Raw genomic sequence first — 20,031 nt, 5'->3', positions numbered from 1 at the left:
TACCAACATACTTACTACATAAACAACTCCTACATGTTTAATCTCTGCTTATTGTTCAGCATGACACAGGTACATCATGAGAAAGGTAATGTAACAAAAATTGGGGTTGAGGGCCAGAAACAAGCATTTACACAAATGCAAAGGAAGTCAGTAACACAAGGAGGACAAAATGACTAAAGATGAAAAAAAGAAAACACAGCACCAACCCCTCTCCAAACTGTTATTAACATGATTTACAACAATTGCACTTACCAGTATGAACCCTGTCTTGATGGACTGCATCCAAATACATCCGCATTTCATTTGCATCTTTAAATGGCACCTTATCAATTGTCAGGAAGCTGGTATCCTTTAGTGTTAGCATCAGGCAGCACAGTTTTCTACCATTTGGTCGTAAGGTCACAGTTTTAATGTTATGGCTTAGCTGAAAACAAGAAAAGGACTATAAACATAAATCCATTTTTAAAAGGCCAAAATACTTACAAATTCAAACAAAACACTTCAAATGGAGAGGGTAAGAGGCACTTGCACTGAAATACTTCTTGCTCCATTTCAAGCAAACATTAAGCCTCATAGAATTAATGCGATCGGTGATCTTGGAAGCTGACAGAACTGAAAGGACAGTATCACTATAGCTCAACAGTCCCTATACTCCTGGACAGGCTTACTAAAACCTGCTTTGCTATCAAGTGTGACGTTTTTGAACATTAAGCAATAACAGCTTCATACAGTCCCATTTAGCTGTCTGAAACTTCCACATCAAGTTTGAAATATAATTTTAAATGGGGAAAGTTTTAAATGTTAAGTGCAAACTTCTACTCACTTTATAATTTGCTCTCAGGAAAGACGGGTTTGACATAGCTTAAAATATTTGCTAAGGGAGTAAGTCAGTAAGAAATATGCTTAGTCCGTACGCAACATTGCAACAATTAAGTGGTGTCAAAACTTTCAGGGTTATGGCCAAGCACAAGAATAAAATAAGAAGTTGTACTGCCTAATAATGCCACTGCTACTTTATTATACCATTACTTAATTGTTAATTCATGCTAAGTCACCTATAAGAACTGGCTGTTTAGTAAATGCTCTACTATCCACACAGGTTGAGGGTAACTCCTAAAGCAGAGGAAGCAAAAGAATACTTTACATCTACAGACTGCATGGAAGTTTGACGATACATACCTAAATATAATCTCATTTTCAATTCCCTTGCCCTTTTTTGCTTAATTCTTCATTTTGCTGCCTCTTCTTTAGCTTTTCCTAAGATCAGGCACTAGCTACACAATGACCTCCATGCCAGTATATTGCTATACTCAAAGCTTCATACAAGATTGGAAACCACAGCCAAGGTCATTCGGCACTACACAAGACAAGAGTAAAACACTGCCCATCAGATTGGAGTCTTCTCCTAATTTGGCCTGACCTGCATACTGCCACACTACTGATCTAAATAATGATGATGAATTAATAGACATGAACACTAATTACACTCTAGCACCCAAGTTTCACTATACATTGCTCTAGAACCTGTCTTGTCTCCTTCAAATTACACACAAGGTTAAAAATAAAAATTATTCCTGATTTTTATTTAAGTTTGATCAGGCATATAAAAGAGTGCAATAGTAAAACACACTCCATGTCCATCAGTGAGATTTCTTTTTTTTTCCATGCAGATCTCTAGTTTCTTAGAAAGCCCATCTAGATACAACAGCAGTTTATAAGAGAGGTGGGAAAACCACCTCAATCAGAAACTAAGGGTTTATTTTGCTGGGAAAATTACACTTCTGAAATACTTTGTGCTCAATCTTTGTGTTTTGGGTTTTTTTTTTTTGGGGGGGGTGGGTGGGGGTGGTTGTTTTGTGGTTTTTTTTTTTTTTTTAAATATAAGCTAAAAATGTCTTCAAAGACCTAAGAATTTAAAAAAGGGCTCCATATTTTTCATCCTCTCTTAAAACACTGAACCCAGTGCAAAGGGATTACAGTTACTTCACCATCTCAGTGCAAACCAACCTTTTTCAACTCAAAATGCTATCATGAGAGGGCTCCATCCATACTCTCCCCACGCACCTGTTACGACCCAGTCAGCATCACAAAGTCTTGGGAGGTGGGGGTAAACAAATTATTTCTCTTAATACATATCTAGCATCTATGACAACTTAGTCAAAGCTCTGAAACATCAGTAAAACATACCATCTGACATAAGAAATTTGATGACACACCAGTCACTGTAGAAAGAAATATAATCCTGGATCTCTCCAAATGTTCCACTACAGAAAAGTAAAAAAAGGCAGAGAACCAACAGTTCTCCCACAGCAACTTGTCAAAAAAAGGGAATGCTACTTCTAAAGAAAAATTATCAGGAATTTGTCACACCTGAAGCAGCACACAAGAGCACTGTGACAGACTGGGGCCAGCTCACACAAACTACATTCAAGCACAAGCCTGCAGCGCAAGGGGCAGGGAGCTCTCCCTGCCTGCTGCTCACTCCCACCAACGTTCTTGTGCCGATGTTGCTTCAAGATTAACAGGACCGGAAAGCAGATCCTGCTGAAAAATAACCACCATCCAAATAAAAATAATTGGTCTAAAGATGTGGCATTTCCTCCTCCTCCCTTGCTGCTGTCCCAGCTGCATGGTGCTGCATCACCCCCTCCACCAGACCTCATGTTCAGTCCTTTCCCCGAACTAATTAATGTAAAAAACCTCCACTGAGCTCACAGAGAGATCTGACAGGTGCCAGAGCCAGCAGGTGAGAGAGGCTAGGAGCAAAACCTGCTCCTTTAGGCCACGGTTAGCTGTTCTATAGGCTCATCCTCCCCATGGAGCCACCTTTCGAGTCAGGGTCACGCCACGTTAACACTCATCCAGGCAGAAAGGAGCGAGTGAGAACAAGCACCCAGGGAAGGTATGAGGAGAAGAAGAGACCGCTCTTCTCAGAAGCAACATGGTCCAACGCTGGATTAAATCAAACATGCAGACACAGCATTGCGCACGAGAAAGCAGATGATTCTTTTCAAGCCTACAGTAACAGAGGTAGGAACTATCTACAGCGAATTATTTTCTCGTGCCTCTATCCCAAGGCAACACAGGCTGCCAGATTCTTTCCTAAGACTTTTCAGTGCACTAAGGCAGCAAATCCTGATCTTTCAAAAATAAAGTGAACTTTTTTCACCAAGTCTGGACACAGAAATAAATGGCTCAGAGAAAGGTCTAGTGAACACTACTGATGAAAAACAACTGTGGCAGGAAAAAGCAGAAGCCAACATTTAGCTCAGTTTAGGCCGTTACAAAGTTGCTAAATAAGATCGGATTTTTTTTTTCTTCCAACTACTCTTATACCCTCTACATGTTTTTAAAACAGATAGAAATTTCTTATAGAAAAAAACTCCTTAGCATTCTTTTGATTTGGGGCATTTTGCACAAAAAAACTAGGAAGAATGAGCAGAAAACAACTACAGAATGAAAAAAAAGGCAATTTAGGCTGAATATTGCAAGAGAATCTTTATCAGCAATCTGTATCAGCCTCCCAGTGAGGAAACCACATTGCCTGGCATATTTAAAACCTAGAAGTGTAACAATTGCTGTACAGCAGAGTCTTGTATAAACAAGTAAAAGGCTACAAGTGTGTTAACACCCTTACTCTTCAGCTGGGAAAACTGCTAGTACAAAGCGTTCAGATCTTCACCTCTAGATTCCGCAAATGTACCAATAACAGAAAGGTTACAGTTCCAAAAATCTGAACGTGTGAGCCTTGATGCTATATACTTTGGTAACTTTTCTCTGCTTTTTCGTTCTTCCCATTCAGTGGTATCTCAATGCCGGCTTTGGCAGATCCTTTAACAATACACGTGAATAATTTACAAGAGAGTTATACAAAAGGATTAGTGTTCAGGAAACGAGGAACAAGAAACAGTGACAGAGGGAAGTTTGTGTGACACTTAATAGCCTTGAAGAGGACAGCTGTTCACAAAAGAGCACAATCCATGCACTGCTCAAACAAAAGCCTTAATATTTGGTATACCTGAAATGTCTTTGGAATTCCTCCAACATTGTAGTGAACCACTAGACTCACTTTGTTGTCCTTCTCCACAATTTCAAAGCTCCCTTCTTTCCATTTTGTAATCCCAGTCTGCATGCTGCGCATCCTTACAGGTCCGTGCACCTTTAGCGGAGCCATGCTTTCTCACGGAAGAGAGCTAACAGGACTAAGCGTACTCCACTTTAAAAACCTGTTAAAAAGGAGAAAGTTGTTATCACTAGGCAGGCCAAATAATCTCTACAGAAAGATGTAAGTGTGACTTAAAAGTTTCTGTAGAAGTTCGGTAGAACTGTTTTGCTGGTACTTTTATACGCAGTGAAGGAGAGGTAGACACAAGTGAAGGAAACTTAGATTAATCAAATCTCTCCCAGATCGGGCAGCAACGAGCTGATTCCTCACTGTTGAAAGGCGAGCAGACCCAATCCAGACACAGAAGTTCTTGCAAATCCTTGCAGCAACTTCAAGGGATTTGAGGAAAGAAGAAATAAGTGCCTGAGGAAAGCCGGTAAGAGACGGAAACCAAAGTTGCGGAGGAAGCCTAAGAGGCAAAACGAGCTCGTTTCTGACGGGACGGGAGCCGCGGTCACCTGGCGGGGCCCGGCCGGGGGTCCCCGGCGCGGCGGGGCCCTCCTGCGCTCCCGGCTCCCCCCCCCCGCCCGGGAAAGCCACCGGCCCAACGCTACGAGAAACAGCCCCCGCACCGCCGCGGGCTCCCGGTCAGCACGGCGGGGCGTATCGTAAATAAAAAACGAGAAGAAATGAATGAAGCGGCCCCTGAGCGCAGCCCGGGAGCCGCCGCCGAGGACGAGGGTCCGTCCGTCCCCGCCAGCCCGCGCTCAGGCGCCGCCGCGCCCAGCCCGGCCCGGCGGCGGCCCCGCTCCCCCCCAACCTCCCCCCCCCGCCGCGCCCGGGCAGGGCCCCGCGACCCTGCCGCCCGCCCGGAGAGGGAGATGAGGGGGTGAAGGCAGCGCCTCCCGCCCCGCCGCTCCATGGCCGCCCCGGGCCGGGCCGCTGTGAGGGGAGGCGCCGTGCGCCGGGGGGGGGAGGGGGGACGGACGGAGGGGGGGGGGCGGGGGCACCCGGCCGGCGCCGAGGGGGGGGAGGGGGGGTGAGGAGGAGGAGGGGGGGGGGGGCCGAGCCCCGGTACCTGCGTCCCGGCGCGTCCCCGGCGCCGCTGGACGGGCTGAGGCCCGGGGGGGGGAGGGGAGGGGGAAGGGGGGGGCGGCGGCGGATGGCGGGAACCGGCCAGCAGCGCCAGACGCCGCGCGACTGCACGCACGCGCGCGCGCGCGCGCGCCCGCTCACGTCAGCGCGGCGGCGCCCTTCCCGGCGCGCCCCACGCCCGCCCGCGCGCATGCGCCGCAGCCGCCCTCTTGGCCTCGGCGCTGCCCGCGCAGCCCGGCCGGCGCCCGCGCGCATGCGCGCAGCCTTCGCCTCCTTCGCCTCGCCCCTTGTCCCAGCCTCCGTCGCGGCGGGCGGGGTGAGGGGTCGGGGCAGACCTGAGTCTATGGCGGCGGCTTTCTGAGCCGGGCCCGGCGGCAGCAGCGGCACCGCTCCCCACCATGCACAGCTTGGCCACGGCGGCGGTGAGGCGCGGCTGCGTGCCCCGGCGGGGCGGGACGGGCTGGGGCTGGGGAGGGGACCCCGTTGCGCAGGCCGCGCGGGGAGCGCGGCCGCTCGTAGCTGTGAGGGGGACGTTTCCCCTCGGCCGCCCGCGGCGGGGGCGGGGAGGGCTTTGGGCCGCGGGGTGTCGCAGCCTGGGTGAGCTCCCTCCCCTCAGCGCCCCGGTGCCCGGCTGGGGCGGCGGGATCCCTCTGGTAGCGGGGAGGCGGGGAGTGAGCGCTTTCTCGCTCCGGCTGCGCCCCCCCCCCCCCCCGGGACTCCTCTGAGCCTCCCCGAGGCGGCCGTGTCTTGCTGTGCTGCTCATGGGGACCGGGTGGCTCGCCCAGGGGCCAGGAGGGCTTCCCTGGTGGGTGCCCCGGCTGCGCTCCTTCAGCCCGGTGTGTACCACTTCGGGTTTTCCCTCCTTCCCTCCTCTTCCCCCCTGCGCTCCCTCCCCCGCGCTGCGCCTGGACACCTCCTGAATGCCCGGCCACGTCCTCTGGGGAGCTCTTCTGCTTCTGGCCTCAACTGCAGAGGGAAAGAGGAGATAGCGAAAAGCTCCTCAGGGCGGCATGCAAGCGGGAGGAAAAGCAGAGACTGCCTGTTGCTTCTTCCTTTTTCCCCAACACCTTGCAGTGCTGTCCGTAGCTGGTGCTTGCCCTCCTCCCCTCGGGAAGCTGCCGTGGTGGGATGAGGTGCCTGATGTTCAGGCTGGTGGGAGAGGAGCGGTACCTTGGCCTGGTTGGGTTCAAAAACGGAAGCTGAGTTTGAACGATGTGGTTACTGCATCTTATCTCCCATCTGAGCGGGTTTGTGTTTTGGTTTTCACTTCTCCAAATGCACGTTTGTCGTGCGTATAAGACTTCCTAGAGTTGATTGAGTCTCTGGCGTGTATTGGGGTTGGGAGGTGTATTGCAAGACCAGCAGTTAGAGCTGTTTTCAAAGGAACTTAGCTCAAGGATCTGCTTGGACTAACAAGTAAACAAGAGTGAGTAAAATACTTATGAGCATAAGTTGAGAGAAGTTTTTAAGTCTTCCCATTTTAAGTGCTCGTGACTTTAAATTGTTTCCTGGAGTGCTGGCAAATACTTCTGATTTAAAGTGACGCTTTCCGGAGCGTAGAATGGTGTGCAAGGTCATAGTGAACTCTCTTAATCAGCATTTACGTTTTTATAGCAATGTAATTCCTAAGTGCTTGTCAAAAATGCATCAGGGACTGTTGTATCTCCCATTAATCCTCTATCTGTGTTCTAGTCACCACTCTATAGAAGGATTTTTTTAAAAAGACGATTTTAACAAAATAATTTGTTTCAGGAATAGAAATCAACTTTATTTGGGGACTCATTTGAATGTATATTTAATTTATACATAATTCACACCACCTGGTAGTTCTGTATTGAAATGTTTCTTACCACAGTCGGTTAGTATGCTTTGACTAAAGGTGACAGGGAAGGATCTTTAGTGCTAGAAATGTGCTTGGGAGCTGCGGTAAATAACGTTACCTCTTAGTAGGGTCATGAATTGGCTCAGGAATCCCTTTACGTGTTGTGAACACTGTTGTGATAAAGTTGTGGTAAGCCAGAGCACTGGTCTTTATACAGTGATGCTGGTGGGAGCAGAACTGACAGTTTGATTTCGGACCTGAAGACAGCATAACATGCTAGAGGCTCGAGAACAGGCTAAAAACAATAAATGTAGCTGTAATTAGCAGTAAGCACTGAAAGCCCAACTCAAACTAGCTAATTCACTATTATTGAAGTTCAAAGTTCATTTTGGTATTTTTGAGTTAGTGATCTGTCAAAATAGTTTAAAAAGCACATGTATCCGATTAGTCAGTGTTCTGCTTTGGTTTGCCAGTATTTTTACCAGTGTGCCTAGCAGCAACTGCTCAGGAAGAGAAAGCCAATTGCCTAAATCCAGTTTGTTATGTGATTGTTGGAAATGTAATCAGGCATGGATGTTTGAGGTAATGTTGTTTCTCTTGAGGAGGGTGTTACAAGATCTTTCCTGATGCAAAGGTGGCTAGTTTGTGCTGTGTTGAGGTACTGTTGGTAACTTTTGCTTTCCCTGTGTGGAAGGGAAAGTCTGCCTGGCAGGGTTCTGTCTTGGAGCTTGCAGTATTTGTATGTAGGCCTCAGCGTTCCCCAGAATTTTACGTTTTAGAGGGAGAAGGGGGAACAACAATAAAGTAGGAAACTAGGAAAAAAAATGTGTCTCTTTCAATGTAAACTAAAATGAGAGGAGCAACTGTAGTGCCTGTGAAAAGCAGTTGGTTCTGGCTAAGACAGATATTGGACATCATAAACTTAATTGTGTGGAAAATCTACTTAGTATTCTCTGGGGATCACAAGCACATGATTGTGCTTTTAAAGGGTCGATGTATTTAAGCTTTCAGGAACTGAAACTTCCAGTGAGTCTAGAAAAATAGATGGAAGCTTTAGATAACACAATTATAACAACATTATTGCTACACTGCTTGTCAGTCTACCATCCCAAATAAAAACAAATGGTCTTTGTTCATTCTCCCTCTCTTTCTGAGCTCCAGTGTAGGAGTTGCCATTGGAATTGCACTCCCAAGTGTAAGAGGACAATAAATTTGTCAGGGTTACTCATTTAGTGTGAGGTTCTGGAAAAAAAAATAAATTAAAAATTGAGTAGACAAGAGAGAAGAAAGGATAGGAGGAAAGATGAACAGCTAAAGAGATATTTGAGCCCTAGAGTACAGGGACTGATAACAGCACATTGGCATATATATAGACATTTGAGTTAAATAATAATGATGGAAGTGGCTGGGGGAGAAAGAAATCTCAACAGCTGAGGAAGAATCTCTTTGGACGTAATCTCTTTGGATCTAATATGTGGATGAATGGAGGAGGGACACCTTTGCAGCAATAGAGGCAGAAAGCTCTGGACAGGTCTGCCAAAGGTTAAGAAGTCTCCCTTCATCCCTCCTGCAGTTCTGGGACCCTGCCTCTGGCATATGGTTTCAGGTTTGGTTCCAGCCACTTTCAGTTCCTGAACAGGACTTTTATTCTCCTCAGTGGGTCAGCGATTAGCTGCTTAGTAGTAGCGTTGTTGTCAGTGTGGTACAGGCAGTGCTCACATCTGTCATGGTAAGCACATGAAGAGTTTCGGTCTGGGTTTTTTTTAAAGAAAAAAAAAAGAAGAAATAGAGTCCGTTCTCTGTTCCCAGCCATGATTGCTGTACACGTGGAGATGCTGAGTGGTTGCATGCACGCTAGCTCAGGAGCAGCAGCATATGAATAGGGCTGTGCTTTGCTTGAATAGTAAACACTACAGCAGAATGTTTGAGTATGTTCTAATCTGGGTTTTGGAAGTGTTCACGCAGGAGGTTTTATTGCTGCTGTTTGTCTTCCTCAAAATTTTGTGTCTGAATCGCCAAACTGTCTACTTAGGAAGCCTGCTGAGCATTTGTTCGCACCTTGAGTGCTTGTTGTGCCAGCAGAGGTATGAGACAAACTTTCATTGAAAGGCTTGCGCCTTTCCCTCTCCACAGAAACTATGCTACAATTCCACAGTCCCTGTTTCTCTTCCTTTCCTTCCCAGCCCTCCCTCATTTTTTTTTGGCTTGAAAACTTGTTGGCCTTGATGCTGTTCTTTCCCTGATGTTCCAAGAAGGCAGAATAGAAATCCTGCATTTCTCCTGAGTAGTAGAAAATGTGCCTTGACTATGAATATAGATGTACCCTTCTCTGGGTTTAATTTGAACAGGAATTTTTGCACAAAATCAGTCTTGGAAAAATCCCCTTTTAGCTCCATACAATGTAAACAAGATACATGGGGTGAATATGAGATGTCTCTACCAGCAGATGTTACTGGCTGTGGACAGTGTCTGATGTTGGAGTAGTAAGACTTTTTCCAGTATTTGTATGAATATTTTTCTCAGGTACGTTGGGTGAATCCTATTGGCAGGTTCCAATGTCTTGGATGGTTTTGGAGAGAAAAAGGTAGCATCTGCCTTACTTTGAAATTGTGGAAGCTTGCATTTGAAGCATGAAATGAACGTGTGCTAAATGCAGGTGGAGCAAATGATAGCTGGCTAAAGTGTGTGTGACCTCCCTGGGAGCTCTGCTGGCGTAGGCAGGCAGCAGCATGGCTCTTACGTTGCTGAATGAAGTCACAAGGTACTACTGACAAGCGGATTAAGAGAGATTGTCCTGATGAGTCAGGCCAGAAAGTAAAGACTTTACATTTCAAATAGGTGAAATAATAAGACTAATCTAAGGAAGGGATCCATATCCAGAGCATCTTAATGCAGCTTTAGTTCCTTCCTCCCCCAGTCAGGAGTTTCTTGAGCACTTTTTTGTTTATCTGCCAGGTTGCGGGAAGAGTTTTTGTGACACCTGGATAAAATGTTTGGACTGAAGTTTTCTTGTCTCCTTCCCAGCCTGTGCCAACAGCGCTGGCTCAGGTTGACCGCGAAAAGATCTACCAGTGGATCAATGAGCTGTCCAGCCCTGAGACACGGGAGAATGCGCTGCTGGAGCTGAGCAAGAAGCGTGAGTCTGTGCCTGACCTTGCCCCGATGCTGTGGCACTCGTTTGGCACGATTGCAGCACTCCTTCAGGTGAGTAGGACTGGCAGCATCTTTATTCCATGGTGCAGCACCAGCACATTGCAGCGCTTGTGTGTCCATGGGGCAGATCTGGGGAGGCAGTGGTGGAGTCCCTTATTGCCATTGTATGATGTTTGTTGGGTCACATGGTGAGGGGAGCAGATGTGGCAAGCCCATTTGCCATTAATCATCACTAGCAAGGCGATGTGTGCAGAGACTGTAAGATTTCTAATTAGATAACATACGTAGTTGGAAGGGGAACAAGCTAGCTCTTGGCTGTATGAGCTCCCTGTGGATCACGTTCTGTTTATTTTCATACAGTGTCAGAGCAGAGCCACAACAGTCTTTACCCCTAAGATCTCTGGTTTGATTTGTTCTACGTGAGCTTGAGCACATCCTGGTCAGAAGGTTGCCCTTGCAGGGAGCCCACTGGAAGGGCAGCATGGGAATGCTGCTTGCTGCTCTAGTGAATGTACCTGCATTTCATGTGAAATGAAGCAGCTCAGCTTATCTCTGGGCAGACTACTCTACAGCTGATGACTGGCTATCTCTCACTGCCGAATCTAGTAATCTCTTCCAAAGAAGGAAAGAAAAGAATGCAGGATTAGCGATGTCAAACTGTTCTCAGAGTGGCCCTGAAACAAGTGAAGAAAATTAGAAGGGAGCTATAGTTGGAAGTAGGCAGATTTCTGAATCAGATTTCTCTCCCTCAGCTGCTTCACCTGCATTGAGTTAGAAGAGTACCAGCAGCTACAGTTTGAATAGAGTGGGTGTGCTCTGCCTCTAGGCACAGGAACAACGAACACTGGAATTCAAAACAAAGTGGTCCCTACACTAGTAAAGAGGCAGGAAATCAAATTAACCCTTTTTGTACTGAAATGTAAGGTTTGAATACATTCCTGTGACTCCTTGTGAAATTGACTCTGACCCAGCTCTGCCCTTGCCTGGTCAGCATGGTGGCTGCCAGGTAACTTCAAAGCGGTGCTTGGTGAAAGCAGACTGTCATCGCCTGTCACCATACTTACTTGTTCGGCAAGTGCTTTGGTGCAGCTTTCTCATGTTTTTCTCTTTTAACTTTTCTTCATCTGTTAATTTTTAGGAAATTGTAAATATTTATCCATCAATCAACCCTCCGACTTTGACAGCCCATCAGTCCAACAGAGTCTGCAATGCTTTAGCTCTACTACAGTGTGTTGCATCGCATCCTGAAACGAGGTAAGTGTTTGCAAGTGCCTGAGTTTTCTGAGGTGTTGATGTTGACAGCTCAGCCTGTCTGTTTGACTCCAGAAGCACATAAGCGCCTTTCTTCTTTTTTACCAAGGCAAGTGGAACAGAGGACAGAGCTGGAAGATAGGCAGCTGCCTGCTGCTTTCACTTGTTTGCACAGATTATCAGGATGACAGCTTTATGGTGATCCTAAATGCATTGCATTCTGTGGATCATCTTGAGATTCTGCAAATTCTGAAAACATTGGGTTGTGGCTCCTGGGAGCTCAGCCAGAGATAAGAGAGCCTTTGTGCTGAGTGCTGTGTGCAGGATCCTTGTTTTAATGAGCTTATAGTTATTTAAACTAGCAGCTTACAGGTACTTAGACCAGCTGTCCAAAGGGTGGAATGAGCAGGACTGTCCTTCCCAGAGGCAGTGTGTGGCAAGGGAGTAATAGTGGAGCCATGTCTGGAGTCCTCCTGCCTGACTTCAGGTTTTCTCAATCTGTGTCCACCCCATGTCAGCAGGGGAAAAGATGGTGTTGGTTCAGCCAAAATCAGTAGCTGAAACTCAGAAGAAAACTACCCACAGATCCATGATCTCATGCTTCCGTTCCTGCTGAGATGAAAGTGCTGCATAGCTGAAGTTGTTTTTCAGCTGCTGCAAAGCAGTGTTATACAGCAACCCTCCATGAGATGATATCCAAAGAAATACGGTAGTTTTACACCACACACCTTTACATTTAAAATTTGAAAACTGAAAACAGAGGAAGAATGTTGGATGACTGTGCAAGAGAGCTTCCTTCTGCTAGCAGAGCAGTCTCCAGGTTTCTCCCTGCAGTCTGTATTTTTCACCATTTTCAGAAGGCAGTGTGAGGACTCTTGGGGAAAGGTGGCTGTGCCCATTTAAGCTGTGGTAATGCCTAGAGATCAGCCAGTCTGGATTTCTGTCATGCAGATCCTTTGCACATGCATTATGGTTGACTGTCCCTGCTCATGGGAGCCTGCAAGGTGAAATGCTACAGTGAATGTACAAAGCAGAGGGACTGGGTGGCAGTAAGGGGTAACAAAAACAACAGGATGTGCTCTGTTCCTGATGAGCTGGAAGCAGCAATGCAGGTAGCTGACAGCTTGGGTGTTAGGTTTTGTGCTGTGTCCAGTGCAGAATTTAAATCATGCCTTTCCATCAGAGAACAAACTGTTACCGTCTTCTGAGGAGCACCAGCAGTGGTGTCTGTCAGGAGGCTCTGCATGGTAACGCTGGATTGTGTGCTCGCTTTTTTTGTCTTGTCTCTCACATTGCATATTCTCCCTTTCTTGCAGGTCAGCTTTTCTGGCAGCTCATATCCCTCTCTTCCTGTACCCCTTCTTGCACACAGTTAGCAAGACACGTCCATTTGAGTACCTGCGGCTTACGAGCCTCGGAGTGATTGGTAAGCAGCCAGACTAATGCTGAAGCACTGGTTTCTTATCAAGTTGGATGCAGTTCATGCTGTGCGTATAGAGACCTGCACGATCAAAATCACAGGTCTCTTTTTATTGGGATCTTCTGAGTCCTGTAGTGTTAACAGGAGGAGCTGCTCCTTTTCCATCAGTTCTGGAGGCACGTTCCTCTTGGTGTGTAGGAACTGGGCTTTTCACTAATAAGAAAATACTGAAGTCTGGGTGCATTGCCAAAAATATGTTTTCTGTGAGTGCAAGCACCTGCAGGCTTGTTGTGCCTTCACCCTCAGCCCAGCCAGCTAGACACTGGGATGGGTGGGTGCAGACTTGGCTTTCTTTGGGTTTTTGTCATTGATTGACTTGGGTGTATTTGCCCTGTCTTACCCTTATCTTGTTGGGTTTTTTTTTTTAATTCTTTCTGCCCCAAACATTTCTCTCACAATGCATAAAATGGGTCTTAAAATGCACTTCTTCACAGAGGTTGCTGTGGGTGGTATGATCCTCTTGTGTTTGTATTACCACAGGGGGACAGCCAAGAATGCATCCCCTTTCTGAAAAACAAACAACCCCAAACCCAGCTTGATTACTTTTATGTTGCCAGAACGATTTCTTCTCCAGCCATGTGCTGCAAGGTATTTAGGCCGACAGTTGCTCTGCCTGCCATTCAGACTTAATGATTCCTGGGGAGGACACAGCATAGGCCCTCTTTGAAAGGTGAGATTTTTTTGAAACAATTTATCATGTATTGATTTTGGGGTTTGTTTTTCCTTCAAGGGGCCTTGGTGAAAACTGATGAGCAAGAAGTGATAAATTTCTTACTGACAACAGAAATTATCCCCCTGTGCTTACGCATTATGGAGTCTGGCAGTGAACTCTCCAAAACGGTACATACTCTTTTTGTCCTAATTAAGACTTGTCTTATTTGTCCTTATTAAGACTTGTTTATCTCTGACTGAGCAGGCAGCCAGTAACCTGCAGAGTTGGCTTGTGTCCTGTTGCAAATGCTGGGGGAACTCTGGATGGAGTTTTTACCTCCTGAAAAAACAAACAAATCAAACCCGCCAAACTAAGCTGGAGTTCCCAAGCTTGGTAGTTTTGCTGGGAAAGATCTCTCTGCTCTCAGCACCTGTTCCGTCCTTTGCAGCCGTGCAGAGTAACTTTCAGGGCTGAGCTGGATCAACTTTCCTTGGCCTGAAAGAACAAATGCTGTAGCTATGCAGTGCAGAGGTTTGGCGGCAGCTGTTGGTGGTGGTTGTGGGAATGCTCACCACACTGGACGAGTTCGTTGTCTCCTCTGATCAGGGGCCTCTTTCCCCCATGAGCTCAGATCTGTGGTTAAACTGGTCCGATGACCCAGGTAGGCTGGCTGCAGGTTTTAGTCTGTGTGTGCTTTTCTGGTGAAGCCTGCTGACGTAGCTGGCTGAGGTTCTTCCAGAAAGTCACGTGTCTCATGATGAATCGATAATGCTCAAGATGAAAACCAAAATCATCTTGCTGTCTAGATGGCAGGGCCAAGGGACAGGTCCTTCTCCTGCTTCTTGCCCTGTGACCAGAGTAGTATGGATGTAATCCTGAGGCTGTCCTGAGTGGCCCAGCACTGTCTTATGTAGTTGCTGTCTTATGCAACCTGCATCCAGCCACCTTGTACACGCTGCTTTGCGTCCATCTCTTTAGCCAGAGATGCAAAGCATTGTGTAGTGTCCTGCATTTTCTTTTGGCTTTAAACTTTCACCAAGTAAAGGATTTGCTGCCTGCTGAAAGGCCTTTCAGCTCTGGGACTGCCTAGAAAAGAACACAGCACAAAGGCTGTTCCTTTTCAGGATAGATAAGTTGTTTATACACTTTCTTTTCTGCTTTCTCCCCATTCTAGGTTGCTACATTTATTCTTCAGAAAATCCTCCTGGATGACACAGGGTTGGCATATATCTGTCAGACTTACGAGCGGTTTTCCCATGTTGCCATGATACTGGTAAGATTATTTGTTTCCCCTCTTTTAAAAAAAAGAAAAAATTATGCTCTAACAGCTACCTTTTTCAGCAGCTACTTTACTGCTCTCTGGCTGGAGTACAGGATGAGGAAGGCAAATCGTTCTTGGGCTTATTGCTTTTGACACTGTAGCTCTCTGCTTCCATATGTTTCCTTTGTATATCTCTGGTTTGCATGTCAAGAGAACACATATTAGTTCTAATACACTAAGTCCCCAAGATAAAATGGGTAAACATGTCCAGAGAAGAAAAAGAGTTTTCAGGGTTGTTGGCTGGATGTGAATTGATTCAATTTTATGTAAGAATGATCCCACTGCTCAGATTATGGATACATTTCCCATTTATGTCTCCCACAACAGGCTGAAAGAGTAGCAGGTTGAGCAAAGGAGTAAGAGCAGGGCAAGCATATATGATACTTGCCCTTATAACAGTCTTGCAGCTGCCCGCTATTTTCAACTTTGGATTTCTGAGGCCAGTTGTGCGTTTTCTATGCAGTAACCCCCAGTGTTTGTCCTATCCTTCCCTTAAACCCATGGAAACTTTTTGTGTCCACAGTGTCCTTTACCAGGGAGTTTCATGGGTTTCCTGTTTGCTGCCTGGAAGGCCAACCTCCTTTATTTTCTCTTTGAACCTGGCTCCTACTAGCTGCTGCTTATGACTCTAATTCTTGTGTTGGAACACAGAAAGAGCAGGCAATTTTTGTCCATTCCCTGTCCCCTGTGAAGGAGAAGTTTGGGTACTCATAATTTGTTCATCCCAGGAGTAATAGCCCCAACTTGAGCTTTATTATCTTTGAGCTCGCTGAGGGGAATACATGTCTGCTCTGGAATAGCTGTTGTCCTTCTTTTGTGTTTGTTTGTTTGGTTGCTTGTTTTTTAAAGAGCAGTCTCAGGAGAAGAAAATGCAGCATTAAGTTAAGCGCTTTGCAATGCTGGTTCTCTGCCTAAATGTTGATACTTTCATTGGGAATATTTATTTGTCTGTCTGTTTTCCCAAATATAAAGAAAATGTTACCTCCTAATTCACCCACAAACAGCAAAATATGAACGATCACGAGCTGATGTACATAATATGCAATGTGACATGATTTTTGCATTCAAGAAAAGGATCTGCTTTGATGAAAGTACATCTGGCTCGGGGGCAAAGTGAAGGATGCAATTAGAAACCCTGGGGTAGGGGAGGGAAGGAGACCAAGGAAGAATCCATGGCTGGGAAGGGTATGAACACGGAAGGATGTGGGTGTGTAAAACTGTGTCAGCATGGAAGAAATGCTAGCTGTGGTATAATACCACCATTGGGTGAAGCACTGACATGATTAATATTCCATAGTGCTACAGAGAAAGATGAAAATGTTCATAGACATTTCTGTTCTCTATTTCAACAATTGGGATAGTGTACTCTGTCTCATGAGGGTGATGATTTACTTCCTTGTCTGCTGATAACTGCGTAAAATGTTATGCAAGTATTGGATGCTTTTAAAAGAGCAGGTTAGTATTTCCCATCTGGGAGAGGTTTGAGGAGCTCTCTGACCTGTTCTTTGTTTCAGAGAAATACTGGTATCCTGGGGAATTGCTGAGAACAGAAAGCTTGCAAAAGGGCAGATGAGGGGGACCTGCTAATTGCTGACTGGCTGACTATCCAAATATGGGTGAACTTGGCTAATGAGGAAAATGCTTAGTGCTAACCAATGTAGTTTTACAGGAAAAAACCCCAACTTGTTGGGCAGACCTGATTGACTCCTGAACATGAGGAAGCAGACTGTTAAACTCCTTTAAAGCAGGCATGTGAAGGCATCCACACTGTGTGCTAGGCTGGGTGCGTTCAAAGGTGCAACCATGTGCAAAGTCCTACATAGTGTGAGAAATAGAGGCTGGGCCAGGGAGGTCTGCCCTGGTCTTGCTTCCCAGTAATGGCTTAATGAGGGATGTAGGAGAAATTAAATACAACTCTTGGATGCATGATAAGACCAGATGTGGATCTTGCTATATGTGGTGTGGGTGAGCCCAGTGCTCTGGCATGGTTTCCCAGGCTATTGTTAAGGTTTTAAAAGGGCATTGAGATGAAGGCAGCACAGATGAGAACAGGGAGGGTTGCAGAGCTTGGGAGCACACCTCACGGGGTGACTCAGCCTGAGCTTATCAAAGTGTTTGGGGTACATTTGCCTTCCTGTACCAGGGGGAAACCGCAGGTTCTCTTTAATCTAGCAGAGGGTTGGACCACTAAGCAGTCCCGGGGAGGTAAAAACCAAACAGAGATGAGACAAGCTTTCCCCAAGCTGTTGGGAGAATCCTTTCCAAGTCGTGGCTAGCTGCTTTTAAAGGCATCTTGGCAAGCAGAGTGCTGGGCTCCATGCAGGATATCTAGATGAAAGGTAATGGGCTGTGATGCATGGGAAGCCAAAGTGAGTGATTTAATGGTCTTTCCCAGTCTCTGCTGATTGTGAAGGTGTTCTTACAAAGACTTTAACTGGTGGCACTGGCCTCTGTCGAACAGGGTAAAATGGTCCTGCAGCTCTCCAAGGAGCCGTCGGCACGGCTACTGAAACATGTCGTCCGCTGCTACCTTCGCCTTTCCGATAACCCCAGGTAAACATTTTAGGAGTTTGGGCAGGGGCTTCTCCCACTCCCTTGGAAGTGCAGTTCTTCTCTACAGTGCCCACTTGGGGAGGGTCAAGGTTCCTTGTCTGTCCTTATGTCAGCCTTAGCGCAGCGTGGAAAATAGGTGGGGTTTTTGGTTTGGTTTTTTATTGCTAGTCCAGGAGCTTTTGTGGTACATGGGAGAAACAGTGACTGTTTGGGTCTGGTGCAGATTCAAGCTGTGCAAGCTACAACTACCTGAGCTCAAATGTGGCTTGAACTAGGTACAAGGGAGGGACTGAGGTAGAAGGTATGCTATGCTCTCCCTCTTCTGCATCATGTGGGCTGTTGCTAGTAGAAGCCAATAGATGAAATTCAGTTGAGGGAATACAAACTGATTTCATGCTGATCAGCAGCTCTGCCCAAAGCCGCTGGGTATATATTTGTCATCTTGGCCTCTCCTGGCATCGCATTGCTCTTGACTGATGGGTGTCAGGGCACAGGAGTTGGCTCGGTGAGGTCTAGTGTGAGGGATGGGAGCTGGGCTGGCTGCCTGAGTGCCATGTGCTGCAGTGCTGCTGCTTGGTTCTTTCCTTGGGTGGCCCTGCCAGGGAGACCCCCAGGCAAAGGAGTGTTGTGTCCCCAGTGGGGTTTGCTCCCCTCTTGCCCCTGTGAGTTTATTTGTTGGGCCCCGTTTCTTGTCTCTTGATGTAGGGCACGTGAAGCTCTCAGGCAGTGCCTTCCTGACCAACTGAAGGACACCACCTTCGCCCAGGTCCTGAAGGATGACACCACCACAAAGCGCTGGCTGGCTCAGCTTGTCAAGAACCTGCAAGAGGGTCAAGTCACTGACCCACGGGGCATCCCTCTTCCTCCGCAATGACTGCTGGGGGAGGTGGGGGACCGGGGAAGAAACAGCTCAGGTTTACAAAGAACCAGGAACAGGTGACCTCTTCTGCAACAAACTGGGCACACCAGCTGGCTGCCAGCTTGTCGGACCACCCCACCCAGCCAAAGGGCTGCTCTGTAGCAATGCAGCATGCCTCCGGGGATCGCAACACCAGCAAATGCTGATACTACAGCTTAAAAAAAAAAAAATCAATAAAAACAATCTGTAGAGATCCCCATCTCTCCAGGAGACTTGGCTGGCATCTCTCCCCCCACTGCCAGGCAGGGGGTAGTGCAGATGTCCGCTCTTCCAGCTAGCTCAGCCTCTGCCCAAGCAGTGTGTGACATGGGGTGTGCATGCCACATCCCTCCGGTTCCTTGTCACTTCTTGTTTACATGTCTGTTTAGATGAGTGAGCTGAATAAAAGCTGATCCAGTTGTTTTATCCCCTCTTAAGACTGCTACTCAGCTGCAGGTAGCCCAGGGACAGCTTTCTTCCCTGCCAGCACTTCCTTGCTCCTGGCTCTGCATCTGGCTGGTGCAGCGATCTTCTCTCTTCCTTTCCTTTGGCACAGAGGCAGTGGCTGGAGCCGGGCCACTGCGGTGCTTGCCCCAGGAGGAGGGGTGGATTACTTGCGATGAACCCGCACGTCATAAGCTTGCTTCCCAGGGCTCTTGGGGGAGGAGAAGACAGCAGGACTGTGGCTCTTGTGCTGTAAATAGTGCACTCCCGCAGCTAACCAGCAGCTGGGGGCTGATGCGTGCTGGTCTCTCATCTAGCCCAGCTCTTGCCCAGCGGGGCTGGCTTGTCAAATGGAGCTCAGCATTAGGAAACCTGCCTTGTGGTGGTGGGCAGGCCACTGACCGATGATACCCTGCCACAGGACAGCTGGGAGCGACATCCTGCGGGCTCCAGGTATGTCAGCTTCCATGCCTGCCGCTGCCTGCCAGGCGTCAATCAGTCCTGCCCCCCCTCCCTTCCCCCCCTCCAGTTCATCTCTGCCAGCCGGGTGCATCCATTTCAGCTTTCAGACCAGCCTTGGCGTCTGCCTTGGCCCCACCGTAATTAAACTGGACCAGCAGCTGCTTACCTGCCTTCCCTGCGCTGGGGGGTTAGTGTGGTCACGGCAGGCTCTTGGAAGCAGCTGAGGAGCTCCTCTGCTCTGCTGCAGTGGAGCCTGCTCTTGGCTGCAGGCAAGCCTGGGCAGCTACTTGATTTCTCCCCCTTCCTCGAGGAGCCCATTTTGCTGATCATCTGCAGTGTCGTGCCAACAGTGTCTTAAATCCCATCTCGTTTCCCTTCCCTCCTCCCCTCACAGCCTTGCGTAACAAGGGCAGAGCATGGCCTCTTCCTTGCCCCTGGGGTTCTGTTTTGTAACTATCACCTTGTTTTCCTTCCTGTACACCCTGACCTTGACAGGGTGTGAAAATGCTTCTGTTTGGTTTGGGTTTTTGGGGTTTTTTTTTGTAAGTTCGGATTAATAAATAATAAAACCCCAGCGCCAGCACAGATTGCTCCTGGTCTGGTCTCTTGGGGAGGGCAAGCTGGAGGGGGGGATTTATTGCAGGCGGGAGGAAGGGGCGGCTGTGCCAGCTTGGGGATGTGAGCTGGGGAGAGTACGTGGCTTTTCTTGGTGGGAGCTGGCCGTGTCCCTTTGGCACCCCATCTCTCCTGGAGCAGGTAATGGGGGGGGGTTTGGGGGAGGAGGTGCTGCTCTAT

At 47.6% G+C, this 20,031-nt stretch overlaps 2 protein-coding genes across 5 annotated transcripts in view; one reads left to right on the top strand and one right to left on the bottom strand.

The window, feature by feature from the left end:
* USP37 (ubiquitin specific peptidase 37) overlaps positions 1-5,251 on the bottom strand; it is a 39,349-nt gene extending 34,098 nt beyond the window's left edge. The window contains exons 1-3 of one of the 3 annotated variants that reach the window (XM_075028659.1): positions 5,184-5,251; positions 4,019-4,226; positions 253-424 (exon numbers count right to left, since the gene is read on the bottom strand). In XM_075028659.1, coding sequence (XP_074884760.1) covers positions 253-424; positions 4,019-4,174 — 328 coding nt within the window. In that variant the 5' untranslated portion in view covers positions 4,175-4,226; positions 5,184-5,251. Of the gene's footprint in view, positions 1-252; positions 425-4,018; positions 4,970-5,183 lie in introns of those variants that run through there. The other 2 variants (XM_075028660.1, XM_075028661.1) reach the window with 2 other exon arrangements.
* Positions 5,252-5,456: 205 nt separating this feature from the next.
* Positions 5,457-19,819, top strand: CNOT9 (CCR4-NOT transcription complex subunit 9). Of its 2 annotated transcripts, none has more exons than XM_075028657.1 (8): positions 5,457-5,622; positions 10,047-10,226; positions 11,314-11,429; positions 12,743-12,852; positions 13,637-13,746; positions 14,733-14,831; positions 17,341-17,432; positions 18,132-19,819. In XM_075028657.1, exons 1-8 carry the CDS (start codon positions 5,599-5,601, stop codon positions 18,304-18,306), a joined length of 906 nt encoding a protein of 301 aa, XP_074884758.1. In that variant the 5' UTR covers positions 5,457-5,598; the 3' UTR covers positions 18,307-19,819. The 2 variants fall into 2 exon arrangements, with proteins under 2 accessions (XP_074884758.1, XP_074884759.1); XM_075028658.1 differs by having other exon boundaries at positions 5,461-5,622; positions 18,138-19,819.
* The last annotated feature ends 212 nt before the right edge of the window (positions 19,820-20,031 follow it).

The sequence above is a fragment of the Buteo buteo genome, chromosome 5 (genome assembly GCF_964188355.1).
Source record: "Buteo buteo chromosome 5, bButBut1.hap1.1, whole genome shotgun sequence".
Classification (NCBI taxonomy): Eukaryota; Metazoa; Chordata; class Aves; order Accipitriformes; family Accipitridae; genus Buteo; species Buteo buteo.
The sequence above is the reverse complement of the archived record's forward strand: the minus strand, read 5'-3'. Positions and strand labels throughout refer to the sequence as shown.

What these genes read in the sequence shown, in the direction of transcription:
- CNOT9 (XM_075028657.1), top strand. Translation starts at nt 5,599, where the DNA reads ATGCACAGCTTGGCCACGGCGGCG. An exon ending in GCATCGCATCCTGAAACGAG is followed by an intron (nt 11,430 to 12,742) that starts GTAAGTGTTTGC and finishes CCTTTCTTGCAG; the next exon opens with GTCAGCTTTTCTGGCAGCTC. An exon ending in TACGAGCCTCGGAGTGATTG is followed by an intron (nt 12,853 to 13,636) that starts GTAAGCAGCCAG and finishes TTTTCCTTCAAG; the next exon opens with GGGCCTTGGTGAAAACTGAT.